Source organism: Pongo pygmaeus, chromosome 4 (genome assembly GCF_028885625.2).
Source record: "Pongo pygmaeus isolate AG05252 chromosome 4, NHGRI_mPonPyg2-v2.0_pri, whole genome shotgun sequence".
Taxonomy (NCBI): Eukaryota; Metazoa; Chordata; class Mammalia; order Primates; family Hominidae; genus Pongo; species Pongo pygmaeus.
The window spans coordinates 43,802,055-43,819,188 of NC_072377.2; the positions used below are offsets into that span (position 1 = coordinate 43,802,055).

Here is a 17,134-nt window from a genome sequence, read left to right on the forward strand (position 1 = left end):
TCAATAGGAGGAAAAGGAAAGGAGTATGGAGTATTATGTACATCTTACATAAAGACTAATACATAGGCCAGGTGCGGTGGCTCATGCCTGTAATCCCAGCACTTTGGGAGGCCAAGGCAGATGGATCACTTGAGATCAGAAGTTTGAGACCAGCCCAGCCAACATGGTGAAACCCTGTCTGTAACAAAAAATACTAAAACTAGCCAGGCGTACTGGTGCACACCTGTAATCCCAGCTACTCGGGAGGCTGAGGCACAAGAATCCCTTGAACCCGTGAGGCAAAGGTTGGGGTGAACTGAGATCCTGCCACTGCCCTCCAGCCTATGTGACACAGTGAGACTCTGTATCAAAGAAAAAAAAAAAAAAAAAGAAGAAAGAAAGAAAAAAGAAAAAGTTATTTTAAAAAGACTAATAAATGGAAGACAAGTATATTATTGAAAGTTACAGAGATAAAGAAAAATAATTGTAATGAAACATCAAGCACTAGGATTAGGAGAAAGAAGGGAAGAGATAAGCAAAGAAATGATACTTTAAACATTTCATTTGAAATCACAGAAGTAACCACTAGAACTTAAACTTTTTAAAGGATTAAGAAAACCAGGTGCAGTGGCTCATGCCTGTAATCCTAGCACTTTGGGAGGGTGAGATGGGAAGATCGCTTAAGTCCAGGAGTTCAAGACCAGCCTGGGCAACGTAGTGAGACCCTGTCTCTACAGAAAATAATAATTTTTAAAAAATAGCCAGACATGGTGGCACATGCCTGTAGTCCCAGCTACTAGGGAGGCTGAGGTAAAAGGATTGCTTGAGCTCAAGAGGTCAAGACTGCAATGAGCCCAGATTGCCCCACTGCACTCCAGCCTGGGCAACAGAGCAAGACCCTGTCTCAAAAAAAAAGGATTACAAGATGTTGCCTCAAGGATAGGTCTAGGAATAGGGAGGATAGGGTGGGAGGATATTATTTTTATTATAAATTCTGCTGTACTTTTGATTTTGTAAATCACACACCTATATTACTTCAATAAAAATGTTACTTCTCAAAAAGAAAACTTAAAGGATTAACCAGGTGATTTACTCATAATATAGTAACTCATGATATAGTAACAGCATTTACTCTTAGTACAATAATAGTACATAGTACAGTAACAGTGATACAATAATGTTTTACTAAGCACATGCAATAACCTGTAAAATGTAATTTCTTTAAGAATCTGGTTTTGGCTGGGCATGGTGGCTCACGCCTGTTATCCCAGCACTTTGGGAGGCCGAGGTAGGTGGATCATGAGGTCAGGAGATTGAGACCATCCTAGCCAATCCTGGTGAAACCCTGTCTCTACTAAAATACAAAAAATTAGCCAGATGTGGTGATGTACAACTGTAGTCCCAGCTACTTGGGAGGCTGAGGAAAGGGAATTGCTTGAACCCAGGAGGCAGAGATTGCAGTGAGCCGAGATTGCACCACTGCACTCCAGCCTGGTGACAGAGCAAGACTCTATCTCAAAAAAAAAATAAAAATAAAAAAAAATCTGGTTTCCCAGGCACACTATCTTCAGCAAAGTTTCAATTATTTGCATTGCAGAAAGATCAGTTTTTAAAATATATCATGTAAACCTACTGTCATTCATAACTACCCAACAATTGTGTAGAATTGCAGATCGAACTAGTAAGAAGAAACAAAATGGAAAATAATTCAAGTTGTTAGCTGAAAGAATTAGACACCAGTGTTTTGGTATTTTAACTTTTATTAAGGTTGGTTATCATGGTTAATTAACTTAAAATTGTGGTTTATTAATATTTTAAGTTATTCTCATATTATATTTTATTAATTTTTTCTTATTTAAAAAGCTTGTCTCTGCCACTTACTGTGTGACCTGGGCAAGTCATTTTACCTCTAAGAGCCTCAAGTTTCCTCATCCATAAAGTGGAAATATAAATACAAAGCTTGCAGAAATGTCAGGAAAATAAATAAATTAAATGCTAAATAGTCAATGAGGGATATTAGGCAAAGGCCAGTTTTGGTGGCATTTTAACCTATGGAGACTCAGTGCCTCTGTGTGTCCCATTATCACCTCCAAGACATCCTGGCAACACCACTGCTTGGGACTAGCCAGCAGGGAGGCCCAGGACACCTGCCACCTGATAAAGTGGCTCCTGCTCTCTACTGGCTTCTTGTGAACAATACTGGGCTCTGACCTGTCTCTCTTGAAGACTCTATGGAGAAAAAAGAGGCCAAAAGAGGAATGGCACAATGGTATCAACTCAAACGTGGGAGTCCGGCATGGTGGCTCATGCTGGTAATTCCAGCACTTTGGGAGGCACAGGCGGGTGGATCACTTGAGGTCAGGAGTTTGAGACCAGCCCGGCCAACATGGGAAAACCCCGTCTCTACTAAAAATACAAAAATCAGCGGGGTGTGGTGGCCGGGCACCTGTAATACCAGCTACTTAGGAGGCTGAGGCAAGAGAATCACTTGAACCCGGGAGGCAGAGGTTGCAATGAGCCGAGATTGTGCCACTGCACTCCAGCCTGGGCAACAGAGTAAGACTCTGTCTCAAAAATAACAACCAAACAACAACAAAAACCTGTGAGAAGGGTGGGATAGGAGCTAAAAGATGTAGGCTCCTTGTTTAGGCAGAGCATAAAATCACCACACAGAGGACCGAACTCTGGGTCCCTAACTAGTGCTGCTCCAAGAACTGACTGGGGGAGGCAAAAGGTTCTGGGCAGCAAGGCAGGCTTTTTGTTCTTTTCAGTATCAGAAAATTTCAATCCAAACAACGGTAGCTACTCAAACTAGACGTTCTGAAGTTATATTTAGTTTAAACTTTTCTATTTAGAAAATAAACCCTAATATTTGTGAACTCTAAATGACAAAATAAGTATATGAATTCACATAGGAAATTCTTAACCAAAAACATTAAACCTGAATTTGATCATAAGAAAATAATTAGACCAGGCACTGTGGCTCACACTTATAATCCCAGTATTTTGGGAGGCTAAGGTGGGAGGATCGCTTGAGCCCAGGTGTTTGAGACCAACCTGGGCAAGATAGTGAGACCCTGTCTCTACAAAAAATAAACAAAATTAGCCAGGTGTGGTGGGTATGCACCTTGGTCCCAGACACTCGGGAGGCTGAGGTGGGAGGATTGCTTGAGCCCTAGAGGTTGAGGCTTCAGTGAGCCAAAATCAAAATTGTACCACTGCACTCCAGCCTGGAAGACACAGCAAGACCCTCCCTCAACAAAATAATTTTAAAAATTAAAAAAAAAAGACAGAGGAACTTTCTTGGATTGAAAGATATTAAAGAAAAATAACAATTATTTGCAATATGTATGTCAACATTGATTACTGGAGTGAAAAAAAACTACATAAAATGCTCTCTAAATAGTTGGGAAAATTTGAATATGGAATATATTAGATGAAATTGTTAATTTTTTAGGTATAAAACTGATAAGGTGATTACGTAGAAAAATGTCTTTATTTTAGGGTATGTCAAGTTATAACACCAAAAAGAAACTAGGGGTGAAGTGTCATGATGTTTGCAACTTATTTTCAAATGGTTTAGCAAACAAGATATATTTAAAAAGTTATAATATTTTATATAGAAACACATACAAAGAGAGGAGAGAGAAAGCAAATGTGACACAATATTAACAATGATTAATATTGTGGTGAAAGATATATAGATGTTCATTGTACCATTCTTTTAACTTCTCTGTAAGTTTGGAAAACTATAATTAAAAAGTTGGGAGAAGTTATATCTATATGCTCTTCTTAAAATATCATATGAAGATAAGCACTATCATTATTATTATTATTATTTTTAGAGACAAGGTCTCATTCTGTCACCCAGGCTGCTCACTGCAACCTCAAACTCTCCCAGACTCAAGTGATCCACCTCAGCCTCACATGTGGCTGGGATTATAGGCAAGTACTACCATGCTGAGCTAATTTTTTTTTGTTTGTAGAAATGAGGTCTCGCTATGTTGCCCAGGCTGGTCTCAAACTCCTGGCCTCAAGTGATCCTCCTGCCTCAGCCTCCCGAAGTGCTAGAATAACAGGTGTGAACCACCGTACCCAGCCAGTATTATCTTTTCATTTCATTTTCCAGTTGAGTATATTATTGGCTACATTTGCATACTGCACAATTGTTCATTTTTTAAAAACCAATATTTTGTTTTGTTCTGTTGTCTACAATAAGGAGAATTCAGATGATAAACTTACAACCAATCATGGCCAAGTCTACTTGAGGAATTGTCTGTAGATTCATCTGTAGACTCTCTAATAAGGAGTTTTATGGCCATATGTTTCATGTTTCCCCTGATGTGCCCTGTTACTGTTCCTCTTGCTGTGGTGTTTCTTCCTGTGGCAAACATTTCCTTTACCATTTTTCTTGGCAGCTTGCACTTTCATCCACTGCTTAACAGTATGGTTGTGCGGGCTGACACAGATTCTTCTGCGCTTGACATGAAGGCTGTTAGAAAAGGAAGCAAAAGAAAGTCACTGATATAAAACATATATAAATAATCACTTAGTGACTTACATGCAGCTCCCACTTTGGAACACTGTATTCCTAGAGACTAAATTCAGACTAAATTTCTGAATTCAGTGTAGAAATGAAGTGAATTCTCAAGCTGAGCACCACAAGGTTCAATTTTGACTTTACAAACACTGCTGCCTGTGGGTCCTCAGATATCAGGAGAGAGTATTAAAAGAAAGAGGAGGAGAAGAAGGAATTGGATGAGGAGCAGGAGAAGGAGAAAAGGAAGGAGAAAAAAGAGGAAGAAGAAAAGGAGGAAAAGAGACAATAATAAAAACCAAGTGAACCCAACAAAACCAATTCATCCTCACAGCCCATCTCAAACACATCCTTAAGGTTTGTTTGACGTTTTTCTGATCCGTAAGGATTTGTAGATTCTCTCAGCTAGATGCCGTCTTTTTTCCCCTCTGATTCTCCACGGTGAGAGTTATCTCTTTTCTGGCACTTAGTTTATTCTGTCTTTTATCTGAGTACTTGTCTCATCTTTCCTACTGGAGTTATGCTCCTTGAAGGAGGAACAGTCTAGAAGTGTCTTGAAAACGCCTTATTCAAAACTTCAACTAATTTAAAATGTAAACTTAATTTAAAACTTAAATTAACAAAACAAAACTAAGATATTCTAGGCATTTGTTAACATTTTAATATGATATAGATCTATGCCACAGTTCAGAATGTGTTTTCATTTTCATTTTTCTTTTCTTTTTTTTTTTTTTTTTTTTAGTGAGATGGAGTTTCGCTCTTGTCACCCAGGCTGGAGTGCAATGGCGTGATCTCGGCTCACTGCAACTTCCACCTCCTGGGTTCAAGTGATTCTTCTGCCTCAGCCTCCCGAGTAGCTGGGATTACAGGTGTGCACCACCACACCCAGCTAATTTTTGTATTATTAGTAGAGAGGGGGTTTTACCATGTTGGCCAAGCTGGTCTTCAACTCCTGAACTCAGGTGATCCACTCGCCTCAGCCCCCAAAGCACTGGAATTACAGACATGAGCCACCGTACCTGGCTCATTTTCATTTTTCTATATGAAGTTTTCACAGTGGGCTGGGAGAATGCTACAGCATGCACAGTTTCTGGTAACTAGAAGAATTTTTTTTGTTGAAAAAGATATTGGTGACTTATAATTTCCCCATGAGGGGTCATCAGCTCTTATCAAATGTCACAAATCCTGCTGGCTCTACATATACAATATTTCTGTATCCAGATAAATCGAAACTCCTGACCCTGTTATTCAGGGAAAAAACAGAGGTGGAGTAGAGAGTAAGCTGCTATTTTTCTAGATGACCCAAGTTGAATCTTTTTCAGCTAATGTAGGGACTCCTGAAATGGGAGAAAAGTGGGGAGAATGGGGAGAAAGTTATAAATGAGCTTTAACATAATAAAGCCAGCTTGTGGGGAATATTAATAAGAGCACAATATATTCCCTATGTATATTAGATAGAGAGTCTTCAAAAAAAAAAAGCCTAATTCTCACTATGGTCAGTTGGTTTGCTATCATAGGAGAAAACGTGGCTGTAGCACTGCTACGTAGGAAACAAAAACAAACAAACAAACAAAAAACTGGCACTGAAGCTCCTACCCTTTCCAAAGGACTAAAACTCTTGCCTATCCCTGTGATGTTAGAAAAAAACTGAGCAGATAAAGATTTTAGTGACATGCAGGCCGGGCACGGTAGCTCACACCTATAATCCCAACACTTTGGGAGGCCGAGACAGGAAGATCACCTGAGGTTGGGTGATCGAGACCAGCCTGGCCAACATGGTGAAACCCTGTCTCTACTACTAAAAATACAAAAATTAGCTGGGCATGGTGGCATGCACCTGTAATCCCAGCTACTTGGGAGGCTGAGGTAGGAGAATCGTTTGAACCCGGTAGGCAGAGGTTATAGTGAGCCGAGATCGTGTCACTGCACTCCAGCCTGGACAACAAGAGGGAAACTCTGTCTCAAAAAGAAAAAAAAAAAGATTTCTGTGACATGCAGATAAGCCCATAAGTTACACAGGAAAGACCTAGGATTCAAGTCCATTATAAAAATAAGAGAGATGGGATTCAGGGAGGGGCATTGGCACTGCGGCTGAAGGAGAGAACCAGATGGAAGAGATATAGACAGAGGATTCAGAAAGGTGGAGGACCATAGGAAAACAGGCAACAACTAGCATATGGGCTTTTTCAAAGACTTGCTGGTGAGGCAACCTCTCAGTGTAATTCAACTGGGGAAAAAAATCAGCTACCAGAATACAGCTCCCAAATCTGAGATCCTATGATGTTTTAGAATCCTGAAGTTTAAAAACTTCTTAAATCTCTACTTGGATCCCATGTATTTTCCACCAGGATAGAAAGAGATGAAGTAATGTTGGAAAGGGGGCTGGCCTATTCCACACTCCTTCCCCTACTCGCAATTCCATAGTATGCTGATGGGCACCAATCTCCACCTTCCCAATGGTGAGTTTGTAGGTGGAGAGTTTTGACTGTAAGAAATCCTGAGGCCAACCCCCTGATTTTTTTTTTTTTCTTAACCCTCAGGAGGATAGCTGGAGATAGTCTGATGGACGTAAAGGGGTGGTCCTGCCATAGAGATTATACCTTTAATATCCCTTAAACTTTATTTCTTTACCCATTCCTCTAAACACAATGCCTCACAACCACATCTGAAACACTACTCAAGCCTTCCAGATAATTCTATTTAAAAACCTCAAATTTTCTCACAACAAAAAATGTCTGTTTGATTCAAGAATCCTCAGGCCTCTGCCTAACATAAACAATTTTTTTTTTTTTTTTTTTGAGACGGAGTCGCCCAGGCTGGAGTGCAGTGGCGCGATCTTGGCTCACTGCAAGCTCCGCCTCCTGGGTTCACGCCATTCTCCTGCCTCAGCCTCCCGAGTAGCTGGGGCTACAGGTGCCTGCCACCATGCCCGGCTAATTTTTTTGTATTTTTAGTAGAGACGGGGTTTCACCGTGTTAGCCAGGATGGTCTCGATCTTCTGACCTCGTGATCCACCTGCCTCGGCCTCCCAAAGTGCTGGGATTACAGGCGTAAGCCACCGTGCCTGGCCATGATAAACAACCTTTTATTGTATTTATGTTCAGAAACATCCAGAAGCTCATTAATGAAGTCACTGTAGAGGAGTTTGAACAAGAAAACTGCTGCCTCAGGCATCAAAAACTACAATGACCATTTATAAGGTATGAAACAAAGGACCTATTTCTAGGCAGAAAAGAAAAAGAAGCCTAGTAAGTTTACCGTACGTTGATTTATATTAATTAATTGTTACTAGTAATACATGCTACTTGGGAATTACATTTCCAGTGTTAGCAATGCTTTCTGCATCTTAAACACTTTCTCAAATCTTAAAGTCTTTATACCCAGTCAGGGATAAGGGACTACATTTTAGATAGGTAAAGACATGCTCCATACTAAACTAATCTGCAAACAAGATAATCTTTATCTATTTATGTTGAACATCAGGAAACACAACAGATAGGATCTGTAATTTATGGTTAAAAAATACTACAGAGTTAAATTTAATTTTATTTGGGATTAGGTCATAACAACTCTGTATTTTTCAGCTTTCTTAGCACAGAGAGGTCAATTTACAAATTGTGCTTGAATAAAGTAAATATTTTTAGATCCAACTGATTGGCTTCCTAGTTCCTCTTTAATTAAAATTGAGTCCTTTTTAAAATGAAGACTTATGTTTCTGATTATATTTTCCCTTATCACAGAAAAACATCATTTCTGTTCTTATGCCTTTCAGATCTCTGACACCTGCTTATCCCAAAGAAACATCCCTGAAAATCCTGTTACCAATACCTTCCCTGGATAACCTCCAGAATCTCTTATACACCCACAGAAACTTCCTCTGTTTTTTTCCTCCAAGTCTTTCTGGGAGTCCTATTGGAGCCCTTACAAGCTTCAAGCTTCAAGTCTGAGGTGATATATGCCAATGAGGTGGAAGGAATTGAGAGGAGTTGAAAATTTGGAGTTTCTCAGAGCAACTGGAGCAGGTTCAGACAGATTTAGTGCAGCTGGGTCCACTCAACACAAATATCCAGCTGTTTCTAACCACCTAGAGCATTGTCTATCCATGCATTGTCTATGAATTTTTTACTTCCCAACTATTACCAACAATATTCTTTAAGATTAAATAAAAGACTGGTAGAATCTCGCCCAGACATGTACCAAGGAATTTTTCAAAGAAGTTGGGAACTTGGAGCACCCCTCAGAATCCTCATTGGTATGTAGCCCCTGGAGTGCCACAGGTGATGCTGGTTCCCAATGACTAAACCACCTGAGCCAATGGAGCCACGTGGTGGCTTGAACTGAGGAGATGCTGAGAAAATTCTCAGTCTTCTCCCTTCTCCCACAAAGACATTCATGCTTAATACAAATTTGGATCAAGAATTGTTTCCTCCCCTACATCTGACCCTGAGTGTGATCTTTAAACTTTATTCGATCTCAGAAACTTTGAGAATCTTATAAAACCTACGGACCTTCTAAAAATGCTCACAGGTTCATACACAAAAATTTCAGGAAGTTCACAGCCCCTAACCTGATGAAAGTCTATCAACAGACATCTTACAAACTCTTCCTCTGAACTTTTGAGAACCCTTATCTTGGAGCAGTTTTTCCTCAAAATTGAATAATGGATAAATTCCTCTGAAAGGGGGGAAAATATATTTCAAGTTCCAGAGATCATCTCAAATCATTAAGATGATCTTCAGAACCCAGCTGGATAAAGAGTCCCTTCGAGACTCTAGGCAGACAGAACCCATTTTGTCACCACTGCATCCCCAGCATATAGAACAGTGCTTGGCACATAATCGTTAATTCATAAGTATTTGTTGAATTCACTGAAAGAATAAGGTTTCTGAGTGACTCAGGAGCTCAGGCATAAGCAATGGGTTTATTTATAGGCCAAAGAAAGGAGCACCAAATGACTCACTAGCATCACCTGGAGCCACAAATGGTGTTAAAACCAGCATGCCAGGGAGATGCCTGATACTCGGATGCAGTAGAGTTTGGAGAGGGCATTTTATGGTTGGTCCCACCACTGCTTTAGAATGACATTGGAGGTATACAGTGTTCTGAACTAAGAGACCTGGGTTCACATCCTGTTTCTGCAATTCACGAGCTGTACACAAGTGAACCGTGTAACCTGAGTCACAGCTTTCTCCTGTGTATGATTGGGAGATCATTTATGCTTTCCTCACAGCATTGTTGTCAGAATCCAGATTTACTAAATACCAATGCAGTTCAGATGTTACAGCCTCCATAGAAATGTTAAGTACATATACAAACAAAGCTTTTAATAACTGAGCCAGGGGCAGGGGTGGGAGGCTTCACCGTGAACCAACACCACAAAATCAAAAGCAGAGATTGGATTGGCATTTGTGATTGGATTGCATATAGCACTGCGGCAGGTATAGATATTTCCACGCTTCTTTTTGAACCTTTTCTTTTGTTTTTCTTTGCCTTTTTTGTTGTTGTGGTGGTGGTGGTTTTTTGAGACAGGATTTAACTCTGTCACCCAGGTTGGAGTGCACTGGCATGATCACGGCTCACTGCAGCCTCGAACTGGGCTCAACGATCCTCCCATCTCAGCCTCCCAAGTAGCTGGGACTACAGGTGCACGCCACCACGCCTGGCTAATTTTAAAGCTTTTTGTAGAGATGGGGTCTCGCCATGTTGCCCAGGCTGGTCTTGAACACCTGGGCTCAAGCGATACCCCTGCCTTGGCCTCTCAAAGTGCTGGGATTACAGGCATAAACCACCACATCCGGCCTACCTTTTTGAACCTTATAATATGCTCCTGATGAATTCATAAAGTAGAAATGACAGCAACCCATATACTAAAAAAGGTTAAAAGCCATGAAATATAACAGAGTTATCTTTTGTTTGGGGTTTTGTTTTGCCTGGGAAAGTCATGAACACTTCTTGGTGACTGGGGGAATTTAGTCCTAACCACAGCACTACAGGGTGGAAGTAGATGGTGTGCTGGTATGGGGCTCAGGACATCTTTGGACAGAGAGACTATGCATTTACTCCAGGGAGCCTGGGGCCTAACGGACAGAATATTTACTCTTCCCTCCCTTGTTTGGATGATTGTTTGTATGTTGTAATCAAGCAAAGCCTTTCCAACCTATTATTCATTGGTCAGGGAAATAATCACTGTGCAGGTTTAGACCTCCCGGCTGAAGAGCACTCACATGACAGCAGCCAAGTCACAATCCCCATCAGCTCTCTGGATACGACACATATTCACTCTTTCCAGGAGCCTTCTGGAAATATGAGGTGAAACCTCCGTGCAACAGCTGGAGGCAATGGGAAGTATGGCTAAAAGAAGAAAAGAAAGAAAATGTTAAATCTTACGGTTTATAGAACACTGGCATGGTTCTCATTTTAAAGATTTCAGAGAAACAATGTTAATCCACACAAACAAGGGGCAAACATGGCTTTGTGAATACAGACTTGGGGCAGGACATGTTCCCACTTTCTGGAATTTAAGCTGTATTTGTGAAAGAGAAAATGTAAATTTAGGCAAAGACACAAAACAAGTGAAAGAGACGAAAAGAGTTACAGACAAGGATTCTGGTGGTACTGCAGACTGATCAAAGATGAAAGGAGTGAGGTCAACACGGTGTTTCATGCATTTTGGAACTGGAAAAGCATCATTCGTTCAGCAAACATTTATTGATTACCCATTCTGTGACAGGCCCTGAGCTCTGCATTCAAAGTCAAAATAAACAAGGCATAATCTGTCCTTGTGATGCTTAATAGTCCAGTGGGAGGCAGGCCATAATAATCCCAACACAGCAAAATAAGTGTTAAAGAGTTATGTTCAAAGGGTTATGGGATTATACATGAAAGAAGCCAGATTCAAAAGGCCATACTGTATGATTCCCTTTATATGAAAGATCCAGAATGGGCAAATCCATAAAGACAGAAAGTAGATTAGTGGTTGCCAGGGGCTGGGGGGCTAAGGGATGGAGAGGGACAAATGAAAGGAGGGGACATGGAGTGACTGCGAACAGGTACAAGATCTCTTTTTGGAGTGATGATAATGTGCTGGAATTAGATATTGATGATCACACAATTCTGTGAATATATTGAAGACCACTGAATTTTATACTTTAAAATGGAAAATTTTATGGTGTGTGAATACTGGTTGTTCCTACATTTATTAATGCATTTATTTCCTAAAACTAATTGTTTCTTTCTTTAGCTATGCTGTGCTGCCTGAGTCAAACTCTTAATATCCTGAACAAGGTATTGGGTTTATCCACGTATCCACCCATTCATCCACCCATCTCACTATATGTGAATCACTATGCTAGACCCTGAAGGTAGAAAGATGAAAGATTACTAGCCTCAAAGATTAGCTGTGACCCAAGCAACTCTAATAGGAAACGTACTTTCAGAAGCATGGTAGCAATTAAGAATCACAAGAAAATCTGTCTGTTTAGGAATTTGAGTTATTTGAGTGCTGATATCAATTCAAACAGTCTTAACCCAGAAGAGTACCGGGGGCCTATATATACTTAGTAAACTGGATTGCATTTCTCAAATATTAATATAAACGTAGGATGGGCTTAGCTGGAGATCACTTGATCTAAGTCACATTAACTATAAAAAGGCAAGAAGCAGGCCAGCATTTATTACATGTTAGTAGGTGCAACTAGTGCCCTCCAGAGGAAGCAGAAAATATGAGGCCAGGAAACAACTTTGGAGAGAACATGGGAAGTTAGGCAATGGAGAATGTAAACTGGGTAGTTCCGAATAGGGCAACTGTAAAATCCTGTTAGATAACATCGCCCCCTAGAGGTTCCCTCCTGCAGCCTCCTGTCAGAATAGTTCCATTTTTAAAAAGCCATCAGCTACTTCCCTTTATTTCAATTATGACTCCAGAATTTCTATATAGGAGAGAGTTTGGTGTGTCAATTAGGCTGAAAAAGATGATTATGTGACATTTATTCAGCATTTACATAGTTTTGTTCAGATGATACTGAACGATGGTTGTTGGAGAGGTTGTTGGGGGAGGCAAGCTGATAAGAGATCGGGGAGGCCAAAACCTGTCTGCAAAGACCACCTTGGTCAGGTATATAATGGAAAATAACCAGCTTATGTTCCAGAATTGGAGTTCACACAAACACAAATCTGTATGATGGAGAAGGGGTTCCCCTGAAGAGAAATATGTGACTATTACTGAAAATAAGAGAAGTCTTGCAGAGTGGGCTTAATAAAGCAGCGGAGTCCAGAGGTATGAACGAGCAAGGATCTGAGGTATAATGCAAGACTTTGCCTGATCCACCCCCAACTGCCTCCCTAACCCCTCCTAGAGGTGCTCCCTTTGCTTTGGGAAGGACAAAGCCCAATAGATCCACCTGGGAATTTCTCTGAAAAGTGATTTGTGAGATCAGCAGATGCGTTTCTCAGCTGGCCTGAGAAGCAGGCACTGAGGTCAGCTCTCTGGAGAAGTGGGCAACTACCAGTGGGTTTCAAATGGATCCGGAGCAGCTGCCCAACAGAGGAACCACAAAACTGGGAGTAAGGGTTCTGATTATGCAAGGGATCATCCCTCCTACACTATCAGACCAACTTCCCCCAGACTCTTAGAGGGAAAGTACCCTTCTCCAGGACCCACTATTTGAGAATTGTCAAGAATATTTGGATTGAGAAATCCTGCAGCAACTTTGTAATTACTGCCAGGCAAGAAAGTGGGAACCCAGAACATCACAATTTCTACTCACCAGCCAGTGAAGCCCAGAGTATAGGAGTTCCATGGGTATCATCTGATGTGTCTATGCAGTGAATTGAAATCAGCATTTAAATCATATTTGAATCAGTTTGCTCTGGCATTTTTGAGATTGTATCAACTTTTGCTCCATTAAAAATAATGGTGTGCTTCTGTAGAGTGTGTGTGAAAGAAAGTAGGGGGAAAACATTTCTAACATAAGAGAAAATGTGGCAAGGGCTATGTGATAAACAGAATGGTATCTGGAACACTAAAAGGCAGAAGCGATAAATTATAGAGACTTGGGTCCATCTTTATCAAGGTGGTGGCATTTAAGCTGAAAATGTGAAAAATGGATAGAATATGAATAGGACAGTAAATATAGAGGAGACAGTGGGTGTAAAGATACAAATGTGGAAAAAGGCAGATTCATGCAAATTTGGTTGGAATATAGAATTTATGAATGTAAGTTGTAGGAGGATGACATGAAAAGTATTTTGAGGCCAGACAGCTTTATATTTTATACCAATAACACAAGTTCAGTAACCTTTTTCTATGGAAACTTTAAAAATCAAGACATGACAATTCACCTAAACTAATACTTCAGTGGAAATGTAGATGTGAATAAATAAATGACGACTTTACTACTATTCCCCTTTCCTTGTGAAACATTTCAACACAGAGGAACTACCAAGAATAATAAAAACACCTATATACTCATCACCCAAATGTTATTAATGTTCAATCTTTTCCATATTTGCCTTCAGTCTTATTTTTAAGTAACTGTTTCCAGTACTTTACTGTTACAAGCAAGGCTACAACAAACATCCTAATGATAACAGACATTTTTTGAGTTCTTACTGTGTGCCAGGCACTAGTGTAACTGCCATGTGTGAATTAATTTACATAATCTACACAGCAACTATATGCAGAAGGAAGTATATTAATCACCATTTTATAAATGGGTAATAATATGCAGAAAAACTACATAACTTCCCCGAGATCAAAGGGCCAAGAAATAAATAGTAGGGCTGGAATTTGAATACATACATTCTGGCACTTTTTAGACCTTTTCGTTATACTTTATTTGCTTTTCTAGATGTCTCCTTGAGGCTTGTGTGAGAATTTCTCTACAGCAGTGGTTCTCAGACTTTAATGTGTATCAAAATCAAATCCCTCTCTTACCTCAGGTTTCTGATTCAGTAAATCTGAGGGGAGGCTTGAACATTTGCATATCTTATTATTTATTTATTTATTTATTTATTTATTTATTTATTTTTGAGATGGAATCTTACTCTGTCACCAAGGTTGGAGTGCAGTGGCGTGATCTCGGCTCATTGCAACCTCCACTTCCCGGGTTCAAGAGATTCTCCTGCCTCAGCTTCCCATGTAGCTGGAATTAAAGGTGTGTGCCACCACGCCTGGTTAATTTTTGTATTTTTGGTAGAGACGGGGTTTCACCATGTTGACCAGGCTGGTCTTGAACTCCTGACCTCAAGTGATCTGCCTGCCTCGCCCTTCCAAAGTGCTGAGATTACAGGTGTGAGCCACTGTGCTGGGCCAATATTTGCATATCTAATAACTTCCCTGGTGATGCTGATACTGCTAGTCCTGGAACACACTTGGAGAACCACTGTTCTTGGAAAACAGATTCACACATGGAATTGCTAGGTTGTAGGATATATGCATCTTTAACTATATTTCATACCAGCAAATTGCTCTACAAAGTGATTATACCAATTTACACTCATACCTGCAGTTGATGAGAGTTCCATTTCTGCGCATCCTCAACAACTTTTCATAATGTCGTTTTAAAATGTTGCCAATCTGATGGGGTTGAAATTGTACCTTAATGTGGCTTCATTTGTGTTCCCCTATTGGTAAGTTATTAATCATTTACATTTTCTCTTTGAATTGCCAAATCTTATTTTTGCCAGCTTTTTTTTACCTTGATTTTTAAAAAATTATTTATAAGAACTCATAAAATACTTGGGATACTAATCTCTTCTCAGTAATTAGAAAATATTTTCTCCCCCTTGGTAAGTGTATCTTTTAACTTTGAAGTATTTCCTTACAGTTTGCTATTTATGTCTTATTTAGCAAATCCTCCCATAGTCAGATGTCATAAAAATAACATAATAATAATTTTGTTTTAAAAAGCAAAGCTTTTTTACCCCTGTAATTTATTTTTTATAGATTGTGAGTCAGAAAAAAGTTTTTGAATAAGAATACCTATTGTCTCAGAACTATAGTGGTAAATGAAATTTTTTTCTCCATTTACAAAGGGCAAAGAAACCATTTCCCCTTTATTCCATACTTTTAAAAATGTATGTATTTTTTACTTAAAAAGTCTTTTAAAAAGACGGGGGTCCTGCCATGTTGCCCAGGCTGGTCTCCAAGTCCTGGACTCAAGGGATCCGCTCACCTTGGCCTCCTCAAATGTTGGGATTACAGGCATGAGCCACCACACCCATCCCTTTCTTCCATTTTTTTTTTTTCTTTCTTTTTTTCTGAGACAGAGTATCACTCTGTTGCCCAGGCTGGAGTGCAGTGGCGCAATCTCGGCTCACTGCAACCTCCACCTCCTGGGTTCAAGCGATTCTCCTGCCTCAGCCTCCCAAGTAGCTGGGACCACAGGCGCCCGCCACCATGCCCAGCTAATTTTTGTATTTTTAGTAGAGGTGAGGTTTCACCATGTTGGCCAGGTTGGTCTTGAACTTCTGACCTCAAATGATCCACCCACCTCAGCCTCCCAAAGTGCTGGGATTACAGGTGTGAACCACCGCACCTGGCCTCCTTTCCTCCATTCTTAAGATGAGGTTCTTTAAAGACATAGTGTATCTTAATCTTTACTTTTGGATTGAGATAAATCTCTACAAGGATTAAGCCCACTCTTCAGTTTTTGTAATAATAGCTATATATATCCAAGGCCAAGGGCCAAATAACCTCCAGATGTATTTTTAAAAACACCTCTGGATTTAGCTCAGGGTCTCTCACAAGACGTGTAGAAACTGTCACAAGGTGTGACCCTTTTATCTTTTGAGGAGGTGAGAAGTTATTCTTTCTTCTGCTATGCTATATAAAATTCTGTTCCAATTTCATAGTCACTTTTGTGCTGCCGTACATGCTTGTAAATATGTTAATGCTTACTCAGTAATACTTTTTTTTTCTCTTCTGTATTGGTACAGAGGAATCTTTCATTGGCAGGATTGTTCTCTTTCCATAACAGAACCACCCCATCTCACTGATATGCAGACACTCCTTAAATCTTCAAGTTTACACATACACATAGGTCTGTTTCTGGGCTTTTTCTTCTGTCTCATGTTCTACTTATTGATCCCTGCATCAATTCCACATGTCTCAACTAAGACACTTTTTAATAAGTCTCAAAACTTGATACAATAAGTCTCCCCACCCAATTTATTCTTCAAAATTGTCTTGGCTGTTCTTGATCCTTTACCTTTTAGATAAATTTTAGAATCAGTTTGCTTAGTTCTTTAAGAATTTCAGGAATTGTGGTTGGAAATGCACTAAATTTACAACTAAGATCTGAAATATACTGTCTTCCCATTCATAAATACGGAATTATCTATCTATTCAGATTTTCTTGGTCCTCCAAGATCTTTATGAAGAAAATGATAAGATAATGTCATATATCTTAGATCTATATTTAGGTACCTTATATATTTTGTTGTATCGTGAATGAACTCTTTAAAAATACTTTTTTCTAATTAGTTAATTTTTATGTATAAGAATTGGATTAATTATTTAATGTTGCTCTTGTATCCAGCAACCTTGCTGAATTTTTTTATTTGTAATAGTTTGGAGTAGATACTCTGGTTTTATAGGTAAATCGTCATTTTTATCTC

The 17,134-nt window shown here is 39.7% G+C and overlaps 1 protein-coding gene across 4 annotated transcripts in view; it reads right to left on the minus strand.

Moving 5' to 3' along the window:
• Positions 1-1,721: 1,721 nt before the first annotated feature.
• The window catches only part of CCL28 (C-C motif chemokine ligand 28), a 31,000-nt gene continuing 15,587 nt past the window's right edge, over positions 1,722-17,134 (minus strand). For 3 of the 4 annotated variants that reach the window (XM_054489494.2, XM_063664794.1, XM_054489496.2), the window contains exons 2-3: positions 10,741-10,867; positions 1,722-4,471 (exon numbers count right to left, since the gene is read on the minus strand). In XM_054489494.2, the coding sequence (XP_054345469.1) occupies positions 4,279-4,471; positions 10,741-10,867 (320 nt within the window). In that variant the 3' untranslated portion in view covers positions 1,722-4,278. Of the gene's footprint in view, positions 4,472-10,740; positions 10,868-15,018; positions 15,079-17,134 lie in introns of those variants that run through there. The other variant, XM_054489495.2, reaches the window with a different exon arrangement.